The 15,309-nt window shown below is 44.1% G+C and overlaps 1 protein-coding gene across 2 annotated transcripts in view; it reads left to right on the top strand.

Annotated features, from left to right (window-relative positions):
- The first annotated feature begins 10,254 nt into the window (after positions 1 to 10,254).
- EFHC1 (EF-hand domain containing 1) overlaps positions 10,255 to 15,309 on the top strand; it is a 60,197-nt gene continuing 55,142 nt past the window's right edge. For both annotated transcript variants that reach the window (XM_082849170.1, XM_082849171.1), the window contains exon 1: positions 10,255 to 10,386. In XM_082849170.1, the coding sequence (XP_082705296.1) occupies positions 10,324 to 10,386 (63 nt within the window). In that variant the 5' untranslated portion in view covers positions 10,255 to 10,323. The remainder of the gene's footprint in view (positions 10,387 to 15,309) is intronic.

Genomic DNA, 15,309 nt, shown 5'->3' on the forward strand with positions numbered 1-15,309 from the left:
CAGGTGAGGACAGATTGTGAGATCCTTGTAAGGACCCGGCTTTTACTGTAACTTCAGGATGGGGAATGCTGGGGAAGAATCCTGCCCAAGAAAACTGCAGGGTAGCCATTTATCTATGTGGACTAATTACTAATTGCACATGACCTTTGCTGGCAGAATGTAGAGCAAATTCTGCTGCCTGCCATCTACCCAAAACCAGGTTATCATTAAGTTATTCTCCTTGTGGGCTTAGCCCTATAGGTTGCATTCCTGTGGACACAGTCTCGTGCTCACGATTCTTCCCAAATTCTCAGAGCATTTTTTAAACTTACAGAACGCTGACCTCCACTTTCCAGGCAGGCTTTGAATGCTTCCTTAAGTCCTACTGACCCCGGTTTGCGCTCTGGGTAATCCTCCAGGCAGAAATGCAGTGAAACATCCAGGGCAGAATCTGCAAACCAGGAATAATAACAACGTGAACAGTGTACATTATTTCGTGCTCACTCCTTGCCAAGTCCTTCACCGAGCTGTTTGCTTAGATTCTTTCCTTTAACCCTCATGTAATCCTCGGGAGGTAGGTACTGTTACTGCTCCCACTTTATAAATGAGGAAACTGGTAGATTAAATAAATTTCCCCCAAACTACCTGCTATTAAGTAATAGAATCTCACAGAAACTCAGACCTTTACCAATTGGGTGAACTGCAAAAACTGTAGAATGAAAGGGAAATGTAATGAGGATTTTTTTTTCCTCTGATAAATGAAATAAACCGAAAGAGGCAGTTTTTGTTTCATTTCTAGACACTTTGGCCAAGAACATTCCCTAGGCTGTGACCGTTGATGTGATGCCAATGGTGAGATTCTTAAATATACTTTGTGCTGGACTCCAACACACACCTGGTCACATTAGTCTCAGAGGCCATCACATTAGTCTCAGAGGCCGTCACATTAGTCTCAGAGGCCATCTGTAACCACCTGGATGACCTCCAAGGACTCCAGGCATCTCGAAGAACCACCGATTCTCCTCACATCATTTCCCTATGCTTCTCCCATGAAGCCTTCTTTGCCTTCAGAACCTGTTAAAAATACCATAGTCCTCAAAGTCAATCAGAACACTATTCCAGTTAAAACAATTTCTTAAAAGCAACTTAATAGCAACATGCAAAACATCTCCATTCAGTGTATTTTCTTTTTCCAACAAGAACAAATTAGTTCAGAATCTGACTAATTTTGCTCCTGGGGGAAAAAACAGCACAAAGTTTGTGCTCAATCACTCCAAGTGGCAATTGTCTTAATTGTTATGATTTCCACCACTTCCCCTGAGCAGGGAACTGTGGGTTCTATGCAAACTCGCCCACCCGCCCGGTGAGCTCCCGAAATTTCTCCAGAGTGGGAGCTTACTGCCCTGGGGAAGGGTCGCTCTCCACCCATGACAGATTCAGGCGTGTGTCATTCCCCCAGGGTTCTGCGTGTGTTTGGGTGGGAGTTCCTCCTTCGTCACTCTGTCTGCATGTCACAGACCCTCACAAGCATCGGCAGAGAACCTTCCTGCAGTGGCCAGACCCACCTGGACAGGTTAGCAGTCTGGTCCTTTTACACTGTGGTCCCCAGGGGTTCTCAGCCTATGGAGGAAACCCCACTGCTCCACTCACTGTTTTTACTTTTTTTTTTAATTGAAGTATAGTTGATTTACAATGTTGTGTTAGTTTTAGATGTACAGCAAAGTGATTCAGTCATACATATACATATATCCACTCTTTTAGATTCTTTTTCCATATAGGCCATTACAGAGTATTGAGTAGAGTTCCCTGTGCTATACAGTAGGTCCTTATTAGTTATCTATTTTATATATAGTAGTGTGTATATGTCAATCCCAATTTATCCCTCCCCTCCTTTTTTACTTCTCGATTTACATCCGTGATGTTGTGAATTACATCCCCCCCCAAAGATATGTTGATGTCCTCGGAGAATAGCCAGGGTCGTATCACTTCTTTGGGGGCTAAGAAGTACATCGTGGATGTCCTTGGATATCAAATAAAGCATTCTCTGCATCTCACGGTCTCCTCAGAAGCCAGAAAGTGGCCTTCTTTGGAAATGGCAGCTGCAGATGTAAGGAGGTGATACTGGAGTAGGGTGGCCCCTTAGTCCAAGGTGACCGATGTCCTTATAGGAAGAGAGAGACACGGAGAAAAGGTGAGGACGCACAGCCCCGTGACAGCACAGAGACACACGTGGGGGAGAACAGTCACGGCAACAGAGGCCAAGGCTGGAGTTATGCAGGCAGGGAGGGTGAAGGGTGGACGGGAACAACCAGAGGCCAGGAGGGAGGGTGTGGCCCTGCTGGGACCATGATGTCCAACTTCTGGCCTCCAGAATTGTTGGAGCAGAACTTTCCGCTGTTTAAGCCCCTCCGTTGTGCTGTGTGATGTCTGCCCTAGGAAAGTAACACCTGGTTCAAGGCTGTTCTCATTGTTTACTTCTATCAGCTGATACAATCTGGCTGTCCAGTGGCCCTGGGCTCAGCGGCCTCAGGGGGAGGAGAGAACGTGGAGACCCCATTGTCCCCACCCACACTCCATTAAAGGGAGAAATGGGATTTGTGGTCTCATGGGTGAACTCAGTGGAAATACTCCTGGGAAGCTTGTCACTGGTGTGATGCAGTAGCACCTCTGTGGCAGGAGGTTAAATACAGAGAAGAAATTCCAAAAGGCCAGTTTCAGTACTCCACCCAGTGAAGCAGGGGCCCCTGGGCCCCGTGGCGGCTTCCCTCCCAGGTCCTTGCCTCTTCTCAGCTCCCACAGCGACCCGTCCACCTGCGTGCCTTCACCTTCGGCTGCAGAGGCTGCAAAGCCACGGTCTGCTCTCCATCCCAGTGGTGACAGAAGGGAGGTGGTGACCACAGGAACAGGGCAAAGGTCGGGGCGCTGTGGGAAGCTCCGGTCCCCAGTCTCCTCCACAGCACACGGGAGGAGGCTGCTGCTTTTCTGTAACCCAAACCGCAAGGAGAGTTTGGAGCCCCACCCCCTAAAGGGATCTGGGGTGCGTGTGTGTGTCTGTGTGTGTCTGTGTTTCTGTGTCTGTGTGTTTCTGTGTCTCTGTGTACCTGTGTGTGTCTGTGTCTGTGTGTCTGTGTGTATCTGTGTGTGTGTCTGCGTGTCTGTGTATCTGTGTCTGTGTGTGTATCTGTGTGTGTCTGTGTGTGTATCTGTGTGTGTCTGTGTGTTTGTCTCTGTGTATCTGTGTGTGTCTGTGTGTATCTGTGTGTTTCTGTGTGTATCTGTGTGTCTGTGTGTATCTGTGTGTGTGTATCTCTGTATATCTTTGTGTCTGTGTGTCTGTGTGTCTGTGTATCTGTATCTGTGTGTGTCTGTGTGTGTCTGTGTCTCTGTGTATCTGTCTGTGTGTGTGTCTGCATGTCTGTGTGTGTCTCTGTATCTGTGTGTGTCTGTGTGTATCTGTGTGTTTGTCTCTGTGTGTTTCTGTGTCTATGTGTATCTGTGTGTCTGCGTGTCTGTGTGTGTCTGTGCCTGTGTGTCTGTGAATCTGCGTGTGTGTGTATCTGTGTGTGTGTGTCTGTGTTTATCTGTGTGTTTCTGTGTCTGTGTGTATCTGTGTGTGTCTGTGTCTGTGTGTCTGCGTGTCTATGTGTATCTGTGTGTTTCTGTGTCTGTATCTGGGTGTGTCTGTGTGTATCTGTGTGTTTCTGTGTCTGTGTGTATCTTTGTGTTTCTGTGTCTCTGTGTCTGCGTGTCTGTGTTTATCTGTGTGTGTATGTCTGTGTGTGTCTGTGTCTGTGTGTGTGTGTGTCTGTTTCTGTGAGATGTTTGGAGGGTACAAGAGGAAAGACCTAAGTCATATGTGCCAAACCTTCTAAATGTTACACAGGCTTTAAAAGGCCTAACACACTTGCCCCCTTCTCTGTCTTCCTTTTACCTTCCTGTATTTAGTTGATCATCCACAATTCTTCCAAGTCCCCAGTCACTCTCCAAACAGTCCACTCAGAAGAGTCTCCTCGACCACACTAATGGCAAACAGTCCCTGGGTACTTCCTATGTGCCAGGCACCATGCTTCATACTTACATATACTAACTCATTTAATGCTCACAACAGCCTTATGAGTTGCAAATAATTATTATTATATGTTTATGGTAAGGAAAGGTTAAGACACTCCCACAGTTCACAGATCTGGTAAGTGATAGAATCAGGGCCCGTACCCAGGCCATCTGGCTCCAGAGTCCATACTTTTTATTTTTTTAACTTTTTTATTATAGAAAATTTCAGTATATACAAAAGTAGACAGAAATGTTTAATGAAGCGTTTAGTCATGTCAACAAGGGTCAACTCACGTGCAGTCTGGTGTCATCTATGCTCACTTATTTGTTCCTTCTCCTATTATTCTGAAACAAATTCCAGACATCTTATCATTTTCTCCATGACACACACTTGGGTATATATCTCTAAAAGGTTTTAGAGAAGATGAAGACATTCTTGCAAAACCATCATGCCTAAAAAATTGAAGAACAATTTCTTAACATTCTCACACTCAAATTCCCAGCGGTCTCATAAATGGCATTGTTACTTTTAAAGTGTATTTGTTTGAATCAGGATCTCAACAGGGCCCACAAGTTGCAGTCGGTCGACTTGTTATTTGTCTCTTTTAAACTATTGGTTTCCCTTCCGCTTCACTCTTTGCCCTCCTCCCTGCAATTCATTTGTTGGCAAAAAAGGGTCATCTGTCCTGAAGAGCTTCCTACAGTCAGTACTCTCTACCTACACGTCGTTCCGCCTCTGGGGAGCTATGATACGGACTCCTTCTGTATTGTATTTCAGACAGGGAACAGTTCTAGACCCTAGACCCACTGGGGCTCCATAAAATCATAACTAACATTTATACCTGTGAGTATGCACATTTGGGGGAGACAGGACCCATAGCTTTCACTAGGTTTTCAAAACGATTAATGATCATTAATTCTGGTCCAGGCTTTTCATTTTAGAGATGAAGAAACCAGAAACGCAGGTAGGTAAGTTGTCCAAGCTCACACAAATATTCAAGACACAGTGAGGACATGAATGTAGCCCTCAGGACTCCCAAACGGGCATTTCACGTTCTGTTCCATGCCGCATATGTGAGAGGAGAGAAGGATGAGTGGATTGAGATATTCAGAGGGAGAGGAGGAATCAGAGGCATTTCCCCATGTTCAAGGTTGCCATTGACCTGGATCAATGGATTCGTGCCCTGTCCACATTTGGAATCTAAACCTGTAATCAATATTACTGCCATATCACTCTAACACTTCTATTTCTCCGTCCTGTGAAGAACCTGATTAAGGCACAGATGTCTTACAAGCTGGATGCTAAGATCAATGATCCCTCGTGTGCTGAAGGAAGAATATCCTTCCCAGCTGTGTGACGATTGAGGTTGAGTGTAAGAAATACCCGATTAGTAACCAGTCATTAACCCATGGTTTCTTAATCTCTTTTGATCTGGGGATTTCTCATCAGTAAAATGAGGGGCTGGGTTGTGTTAATCACTTTCCAAGTTTTTTGACTCTGACCGCACTAATATCCATGATGCCAACGCGTATGTTTTTATACATCTTAAAATACTTTTTCACTGAATTATTCTTACCCATTCAACATGGGATGCGTCCTGATCATTTATACTCTATTTCTTTTTTAAAAAAATTCTAATTGTTGTCACAATCATTAAGATGGTTTTAAGACCTAGTAATGGGGATCCACTGGCTATTTGAAAAATACTGGGTGATTTTCAAGTCATCATTTATTCATTTACTTGGTCAGTCATTTTACAACTGTTTATTGAGTATTTAAGAGGTGTTAGACACTGTGGTGGAAGCTGAGAAAATGGCACTGAACAAAACAAAGCACTTATCCTGTGCTTACATCCTATGGAAACTCTAATTCTGTGAGGTCATGTTTGATAGGATTTTTCAGAGGGAAGGGAATTCTGAGTAAATCAGCTAAAGTCATAGAATGGGTTTGACTTAGAGGAAAAAGCGTCAGAAACACAAGTTTTTTCAACCCCCTGGCAGGAGCCCACTGCAAAACTAAAATAGTCTAAACCCAAACTGTGTGATTTTTGTGTCAAATGAAGATATCCTGTGGGTCCTAAATCTGTTCCAGAATCTGCTTGGAAATCAGGGCTTCTCTCACCTTTCTCCATTGCAAAGACCAAAGTGGTTGACAGGCACGCTTTTCAGATAATCGATTCCAGAGACCACGGAGTGATAGAAATGAAGGGTAGAGAGCATCTGACTGAGGGACACGCCCTTGCAAGGTGTCGTCTCCATAGTCACTCACTAGCCACACCCCCAGTACTTCCAAACCTGCAGGTGGGTCATTGAGTTTGCTTTCCAGAAACCTTGCTGTACCGCTTTTTTCCAGCAGAGGACAGTAACGCACCACAATCACTGCAGAAAGGCCCCCCCGCGCGCGCGCATGCAACCTGCTTGATATCTGTCCTGTGATATTAGGTACTGAAGAATAAGGATGTCCCAGGATTTTAAACAAATTCTAGGTAAAGCGAGCTCCGGGAAAAATGCTGAAAAAGGAGACTTTTATTTTAGGTGGCTGCTTGCAGCCTCTGCCTTCCGACCCCTCCCATCAGGAGTCCCTGGGAGATGTCATCCAGCCCCAGAGAGGCCCTCTTTCAGGTTTGGCCTCCTGCCAGTCTGATCTTCCCATTTTTTCCATTCCCCAAGCTTTGTAGCACCCTCTAAGGTCATGCAACGTCCCTGTGGCCTTCTGAGTCCAGGCTTTATGTACAGTCTTCCAAACATCACACTTTCTACTTTAGCTGCTGGGGATGGTCAGGCTCCCGCCCTCTCCTATATATTCCACAGGTGGGAAGTGGTGAGTGCAGGTTGATGGTGAGTGCAATCCATGCTGAGTCATCCTGATTGGGAGAAGTAGGCTGTAAACTCTTAATCACACCCACCCTTCTCAGGGTTCAAGCAGTTTTCTGACGCCCTTTCTTCCCTCCTCTTCACAGACCTGTACCTGCGCTTTTTAGCACTGATGCAGTATGGCCTGGCTTCCCCTCCTCAGAGGTGATGGCATTTTTACAAGGCCGCAGGCCAAGAGAATTTTCCTTCACCTTACATTTCTACGTGTGTACGAAAGTAGTTAAAACGCTCTGTTAACCATTTAACTAGTGTGCTCTTCTGGGAAAGAAAGACGTTTGAGCAGAAGGCACTCCTCCAATAGAAACAGATGCCACAAAGAACAATATATTTAGGCACGATTCACCTTTTCCAAGCCGCACTGGCTCCTTCCCTATCCAGCCCAGGGAATACAGACCCAAGTGCCACCCTGCAGTTAGTCCAGGAGGGCTCTTCTGAGTGTATCCTAATGCCATGGATTTACTTTTATTAAGAGAAAGGGCAGGAAGGGATCATGTAACTGGGAAGAGTAAGGTTACCATGAAGAGTCAGCAAGGATTACAGTTCCCAGTGATTCTGAGGTTGAACTTGCCATTTTGAAATATTCTCCCAGTGGCTGGCTTCTGTTGAATGAAAAAAAAAAATGCACAACCTAAAAGTTGAGAGTTATGTTTTATTCGATGGACTTTCTGAGGACTCCAGCCAGGAAGACAGCCTCTCAGATAGCTCCAAGGGACTGCTCCAAAGAGGTAAGGGAGGAGCCCAAATACATAGTTTTTGCAACAAAAGCCAGGTATTTGGAACATCAAAAGATTACTGCTAGGGCTTCCCTGGTGGCGCAGTGGTTGAGAGTCCACCTGCCGATGCAGGGGACACGGGTTCATGCCCCGGTCTGGGAGGATTCCGCGTGCCGCGGAGCAGCTGGGCCCGTGAGCCATGGCCGCTGAGCCTGTGCGTCCGGAGCCTGTGCTCCACAACGGGAGAGGCCACAACAGTGAGAGGCCCGCGTACCGCAAAAAAAAAAAAAAAAAAAAAAAAAAAAAAGATTACTGCTAGTCACAAAACGCAGACATCTCAAGTTAATGAATTTAGTGCTTTTCTTTGTATCGGAAGGTGCCAGAGTCTGGGCTCATTGAACTCATTCCTTTTATATGCACCTTAGCTATTTGGGCCAGTAGCCTGCTTTTCTCCATCCTGAATTCCCACAGGGTGCACAGTTGTGGGGAGATGCAGTGGCTGCTGACTTGATGGTTGGAGACATCCGTTATTTACTGATATGGCAGGTGACATGCTTTGTCCACACTTCCCTTCTAGGTCAGTGGCTAAGATATGATGCAATGGACAGATACTTTCAAATGTCTTCAGGGGCTTCCCTGGTGGCGCAGTGGTTGAGAGTCCACCTGCCGATGCAGTGAACGCGGGTTCGTGCCCCGGTCTGCAAAGATCGCACATGCCGCGGTGCGGCTGGGCCCGTGAGCAATGGCCGCTGAGCCTGCGCGTCTGGAACCTGTGCTCCGCAACGGGAGAGGCCACAACAGTGAGAGGCCCGCGTATGAAAAAAAAAAAAAAGTCTTCAGTATCTTCAACAATGCATTGATTTTTAAAAAAAAATGTTTTAAACACCTACATTAAGGTACTACACCAGTAGAAATTAAATAAAATTGTAAAGGTGAAAAAAAGAGAGGGGACAAAAATGGGAACTAGAAGTAGTTGGGGAGAGGAAGTGTTATTAGAAAAGAAACTCGGGGCTTCCCCGGTGGCGTGGTGCTTAAGAATCCGCCTGCCAATGCAGGGGACACGGGTTCGAGCCCTGGTCTGGGAAGATCCCACATGCCGCAGAGCAGCTAAGCCCGTGGGCCACAACTGCTGAGCCTGGGCTCTAGAGCCCGCAGGCCACGACTACTGAGCCCACGTGCCACAACTACTGAAGCCCACGTGCCTGGAGCCCTGTGCTCCGCAGCAAGAGAAGCCACCACAATAAGCCCACGCACCACAATGAAGAGTAGCCCCTGCTCGCCGCAGCTAGAGAAAGCCTGCGTGCAGCAACGAAGCCCCAACGCAGCCAAAAATAAAATTAATTAATTAAAAAAAAAGGAAAGAAATTCTTTGGGCAGGGTGTGGGGACAGCCACCAATAACTGCTTCAGTTACCACTAGTGGATTGATGTCCTGGGCCCCATGAGGTTTACACCTATTAGTGAAACCCAACAGGGGGATTTGCTTGGACAAGAAGCAGTAAAACTAAAGCTGCTGTGTCTGTATTGGCAGTAAACTACCCCATGACGCGGATGCCTTCTGATTGAGGTCTGTTACTTTATCGTGTTCCTAAACTGGCTTATTATCAGAAACAGCTGTTATAAAAATCAGATGCCTGAGACTCATTTCAGACCCGATGAATCCAATGTCTGGGCAGCTGGGTTTTGTTTGCTTTTTTTCTTTTTAAGCTCCTCAGTGCTGCTGGATAGCTTGTTTTTTCTTTCCTGAAAATGTTTCAGGAATAGGATTACATTTCTTTTAAGGGATAGTAATTTAAACAAGTTTTGTAAAAAGAGTACCTATGATTTTGATAATATGTCGCCACACTTATTTGCTTTTTTCTTATGACTTAGTTTTCTCTTTGAAGGAGATGCGTTTCCCCTCTTGGTTCTGATCTTTTCATTACAGCTGCAAGTAGGTAGATACTAGAGACGTGGAGAATTGACACGAGCGCCCTGTAGCTCTTCAGTCAACAAATATTGAGTGTCCTGCGGTGAATGTGTAAGACCCAAAGGCCCGGCCAACAACTGGGAGGGTGCAGAAGTGCAGGGATTGACAGTAGAATAAAGAAAGGTAAAGTGGAAAAAACCAGAATGCTGTAGTGGGAGGATTAGGGACCAGATGGTTGCATTTGTTCATTGAACATCCTTGAGCAACAGAGTTATAACCACGAATAATCCGCAACCCCTGGCCCCAGGGAAGCACGGGTCCGAGAAAGGTAACACTTTCAACCGGAACCAACCACTGACACTTCAGTGTGAACTGGGACAAGAGCCCTTTTCCCACAGGTGGGAGAAGAGAGAGCGGGCGGAGCGCGGTGAGGACTGCGTTGGAGCGAAGGAAGGACCGCCCCTTCCCCTCTAACTGATCTAAGGGCCCGCCCCGACCCTGGACCTCAAGGCGAGAACCATCCCGTCATCACAACAGCCTCCTCCCGCCCCTCCCACCCGCTCTCACGTCGCTGTGTCCCGAGAGGGGAGGGGCGGGGCCAGCTCGCCTAGGCCACACTCCCGCGAGAGCGCCCAGTCCCGCGGGCTGCGCACGCGCAGACCCAGCACGCCTGCGCCTCAGGCCCGGGCGCTCTGCCGCGAGCGCTCGGAATGTTTGGCGTTACCAAGGAGCCGCTGGCCCCCCCGGCAAGGCGGGAGGACCAAACCCGACCGAGGTGGCCGCGGCGAGAGCGGCTGCGATGATGTCCAACCCAGTGCATGGCCTGCCCTGTCTCCCGGGCATGTCCTTTAAGGACTCCACGGTGAGGACTTCTCTGCCCAACCCCCTGCCCCCACCCCCGGGCGGCCTCGGAGGGCTTGCAGCTGCTCGAAAGATTGCGTCTCCCTTCTCGTCCGCTCGAGTTTGTCCTCTTTCCCTTCAAACCCGTCCCGCTGCCCCAACCTTGTTCTCTTTTCTCCCTCACCCAGCCTCACCCTCCCTGTCCCATTTTGCCCTCCGCCCATCCCTCTCTAGTTTTTCCACTCCCCCCTGGCAGTGCGTTGGCCTCCCAGCGTTCTTACTTGCTGCTCTCCTCAAGCCTCTGCCTCCTCTAGATCACTGATTTCCCCGCCTTGCTCCCGAGCTCTCCCTCGGTCCTCTCCCTAGCTCATTCTCCCACCGCATACCCTTCTCTGATGAGCTCCACCCTTAAACCCTCCCTCCTAGTCTGGGCCCTTTCCCCCACTCAGCCTCTCTACACCTTCATCCTTATTTCCACAGCCCCATCCCACCCACTCTCCCCAGGCCTATCGTTCCCGCCCGCGTTCTTCCTCTTCTGAATCCTAGACCTAGTAAGCGCCCCCACTCCCAGCTGCATTTCCTGTCTTATTTACCACTTCCACCCATTGGCTTCTTTCTGCCAGGTCCTTTATTGCAGTCTCCTCCCTTCTTACTTATGCGTCTACCACACCTCATCCCTTTTCTACAGTCTGGTCCCACCTTCACCCTGTTCTTGTTTAACCTTCTTTCCCAGTTGTTCTTTCTCCAACAGTTAGGCTTTCAGCACTTGGCCGTCTTCCTCCCAAACCATCCTCAGGTGCTTTGTAGGAGATAATTCCACATAAATTCCCTCCACTACAGTTGATTCGTTGCTGTTTTTTCTTCTCCTAGCCCTTTTCTTTTCGCTTTAACATTTTTATAAAAGATTCCTATTTAGATTTTGTTTCACTCTTCCCCTACTTTGTGTTTTTAGTTGCATCCTGTAGACAAAATTGAAGAGAAAAAAAAAATAGGCTTGTGTTTTTTTTCTCTGACATAGTTTAGCCCTTGACAAAATTATTATTTAATTCTGAAATTTCAGGGTTACTGAAATATATGTTGGAATATCAACATTAAGATTCAGTAGGCCGATAGGCTGATTATCAGAGATGAAACGATAATAATTTATATTTATATAGTTTAATAATTTAAACTATAAGTTCCTCTCCCTGATCATGAAGGTCAGATAAAATACATAGTCAATTTATTTTCTTTGGGAGAATGAATTGAAATTGAATGTTTGGTGAGGGAATTTGGATTCTGAATCTCTTCTTCATAGTTATTCCTGCATTAAGACACAGCATTGTAGATTTTTTGCTTCAGTGGACTTTTCAGTTTTATGAAACTTAAAAATGTTGTAGGCACGTTCCTGCCCTGTGCAGGGACAGCTTACCATTTGCTGTTGGTGAGTGTGGGTTACCCATGGGGCAGGGTTGATTTGATTTGGGATTACAGAGGTGTGGGTTGGAGGTGCCAGGCTCTGAGAACATATATTGCCGTACTACGAGTAAGATGAACTGTGCATTGGACATATTTCAGATTTTAAATACACTGGCCAAGTGTCAGCCAATTTGCCTTATTTTGATATGTGAAAAACATGATCACTATCTTCAGCCCTGAAAGACTAGGTGTGTGTAACTCTCAAGACCTTCAGAAGATGAACCACAGGAACTAAGGTGGGGAGCCTGAGGTGGCCTTGCCTGGGGTGCCCTTGAAGTCCATTGATAAAGGTCGTATAGCTGAGTGATGGTAGAGATGTCTGTCTCAAACGGGAAAAGCAAATGAAGCAGCTGATGTTGCTTCTGTCTTTAGAGGTGGGAGAAGAGGAGCTTGAAGTTACACAGGTTACCCAGTGATGAAGTCAACTCAGCCCATTTTGTTCTGTGTCATTTGTGTTATGTCCTGTCAACTGATATGTGACCCTGAATGTACAACCCATAAAATAAAGTTCACAGTCCATAACTCTTAGCAAAAGAAGTTTACTCTATTGTACCTTTTATGCTAGTACAGATCCTGAGAGATGGTTGGTTGGGCTGCAAAGAAATTAGGTAGGTAAGTCAGTAATTTTTTTCATAAAAAACATTTTATGATTTATGTGTGTATATATATGTATGTGTGTAAATATGATTTTGAAAGCAACATTGCGAAGAACAGAAAAAGGAAAAAAATTTCCATAAAATTAACATAATCTCTAATTTTCCCTTCCACTTTTTTCCAACTTTATTGAGATATAATTGACGTATAAATTTAAAGTGTGCAACCTGTTGATTTGATATGCTTGTATTTTGCAAAATGATCACCACCATAGCATTAGCTAACACCTCCATCCAGTCATATAATTACCATTTCCTTTTTGTGATGAGAACATTTAAGATCTACTCTCTTAACAACTTTCAAGTATATAATACACCATTGTTAGCTATAATCATCATGCTGTACATTAGATCCTCAGAATGATTTCATTTTATAACTGAATAAACTGGAAGTTTGTATCCTTTGACCACTCTCTCCCCATTTCTTCTACCTCCACCCCCTGGTAACCACCACTCTACTCTCTGTTTCTATGAGTTTGGATTTTTTAGATTCCACATATAAATGATATCATGCATACAGTATTTGTCTTTCTCTTGCTGAAGTTTTTCACTTGACATAATGCCCTCAAGTTTCATCCAAGTTGTCAGAAATGGTAGGATTTCCTTCTTTCTCATGGCTGCATACTATTTCATTGTATATACATGTATAAATATGTATATACACATTCATACACACATATATGTCATATCTTTATCCATTGCTTGAAACAGATTGTTTCCATAACTTGGCTATTATGAATAATGCTGTATTGAATAAGGAGGTGCAGGTATCTCTTCAAGATCGTCTTTTCATTACCTTTGGATATATACCCAGAAATGAGATTGCTGGATTGTATGGTAGTTCTGTTTTTAATTTTTTGAGGAACCTCCACACGGTTTTCCATAATGGCTGTACCAATTTACATTCCCACAAGGGTTTTTTTCTCCACATCCTTTTCAACAGTTGTTAGCTCTTGTCTTTTTGATGATAGCCATCCTAGCAGGTGTGAGATGTTATCTGATTGTGGTTTTAATTGGCATTTCCTTGATGATTAGTGATGTCAAGCACCTTTTCACATACCTCTTGGCCATTTGTATGTCTTCTTTTGGAAAAATATCTATTCAGTTCCTCCACCCATTTTTTTTTTCCTCTGCCCATTTTTTAACCAGACTTTGTTTATTTGGATTGTTTTTGTTTTGCTATTGGGTTGTATGAGTTCTTTATATATTGGATATTAACCCCTTATTAGATACATGATCTGCACATTTTCCTCCCATTCTGTAGGTTGCCTTTTCATTTTGTTGATGGTTTCTTTTGCTGTGCAGAAGCTTTTTAGTTTAATGTATCCCATTTATTTATTTATTTTTGCTTTTGTTTCTTATGCTTTTGTTGTCAGATCCAAAAAATCATTGCCTAGAACAATGTCAAGGAGCTTTCCTATGTTTTCTTCTAGGAGTTTTACAGTTTCAGGTCTTATGTTTAAGTCTAATCCATTTTGAATTAATTTTTGTGAGTGGTGTAAGATAGGGATCCAGTTTCATTCTTCTGCATGTGGTTATCCAGTTTTCCCAACACCATTTATTGAAGAGACTATCCTTTTTTCATTGTGTATTCTTGGCTTTCTTGCCAAAGATTAGTTGACTGTATATGTGAGGGTTCATTTCTGGGCTCTACATTCTGTTCCATTGGTCTATGTGTCTATTTTTCTGCCAATACATATTGTTTTGATTACTGTAGTTTTGTAGTATAGTTTGAAATCAGGATGCCTCCAACTTTGTTGTTCTTTCTCAGGATTGCTTGGCTATTAAGAGTCTTTTGTGGCTCCATAAAAATTTTAGGATTTTTTTTTTCTATTTTTGTGAAAAATGCCATTGGAATTTTGATACTGATTGCATTGACTCTTAGATGGCTTCGGGTAGTATGGACATTTTAGTAATATTAATTCTTCCAAAACATGAATATGCGTTTCTTTTCATTTATTTGTGTTATCTTCAGTTTCTTTCATCAAAAGCTTGTAGTTTTCAGTGTACAGGCCTTTCACCTCCTTGGTTAAATTTATTCCTAAGTATTTTATTGTTTTTGATGCTATCATAAATGAGATTGTTTTCTTAATTTCTCTTTCAGGTAGTTCACTGTTGGTGTGTAGAAACACAGCTGATTTTTTGTATGTTGATTTCTGTATCCTGGAATTTTACTGAATTTGTTGACTCGTTCTAACAGTTTTTTGGTGGAGTCATTAAGGTTTATAAGTATAAGATCATATCATCTGCAAACAAAGACAGTTTTACTTCTTCCTTTCCTATTTGGATGCCATTTATTTCTTTTTCTTGCTTGATTGCTCTAACAAGGACTTCCAGTACTATGTTGAATAGTAATGGTGAGAGTAGGCATTCTTGTCTTGTTACTGATCTTAGAGGAAAAGCTTTCCACCTTTCACCTTTGAGTATGATGTTAGTTGTAGGTTTGTCATCTATGGACTTTATTGTGTTGAGGTATGTTCCTTCTATACCCAATTTTTTGAGCATTTTTATCATGAAAGGATATTGTATTTTGCCAAATGCATTTTCTGCATCTGTTGAGATGATCATGTGATTTTTATCTTTCATTCTGTTGATGTGATGTGTCACATTTATTTATTTGCACATGTTAAACCATCCTTGCATCTCAGAAATCAGTCCCACTTGACCATGGTGTGTGACTCTTTTAATGTGCTGTTGAATTTGGTTTGCTGGTATTTTGTTGAGGATTTTTACATCTGTGTTCATCAGAGATATTGGTCTGTAATTTTCTTGTAGTTTCCTTATCTGGCTTTGGTATCAGGGTAATGCTAGTTTTATAAAATGAGTTTGGGAGT

This window comes from Leucopleurus acutus, assembly GCF_964270905.1.
Source record: "Leucopleurus acutus genome assembly, chromosome: 10".
Classification (NCBI taxonomy): Eukaryota; Metazoa; Chordata; class Mammalia; order Artiodactyla; family Delphinidae; genus Leucopleurus; species Leucopleurus acutus.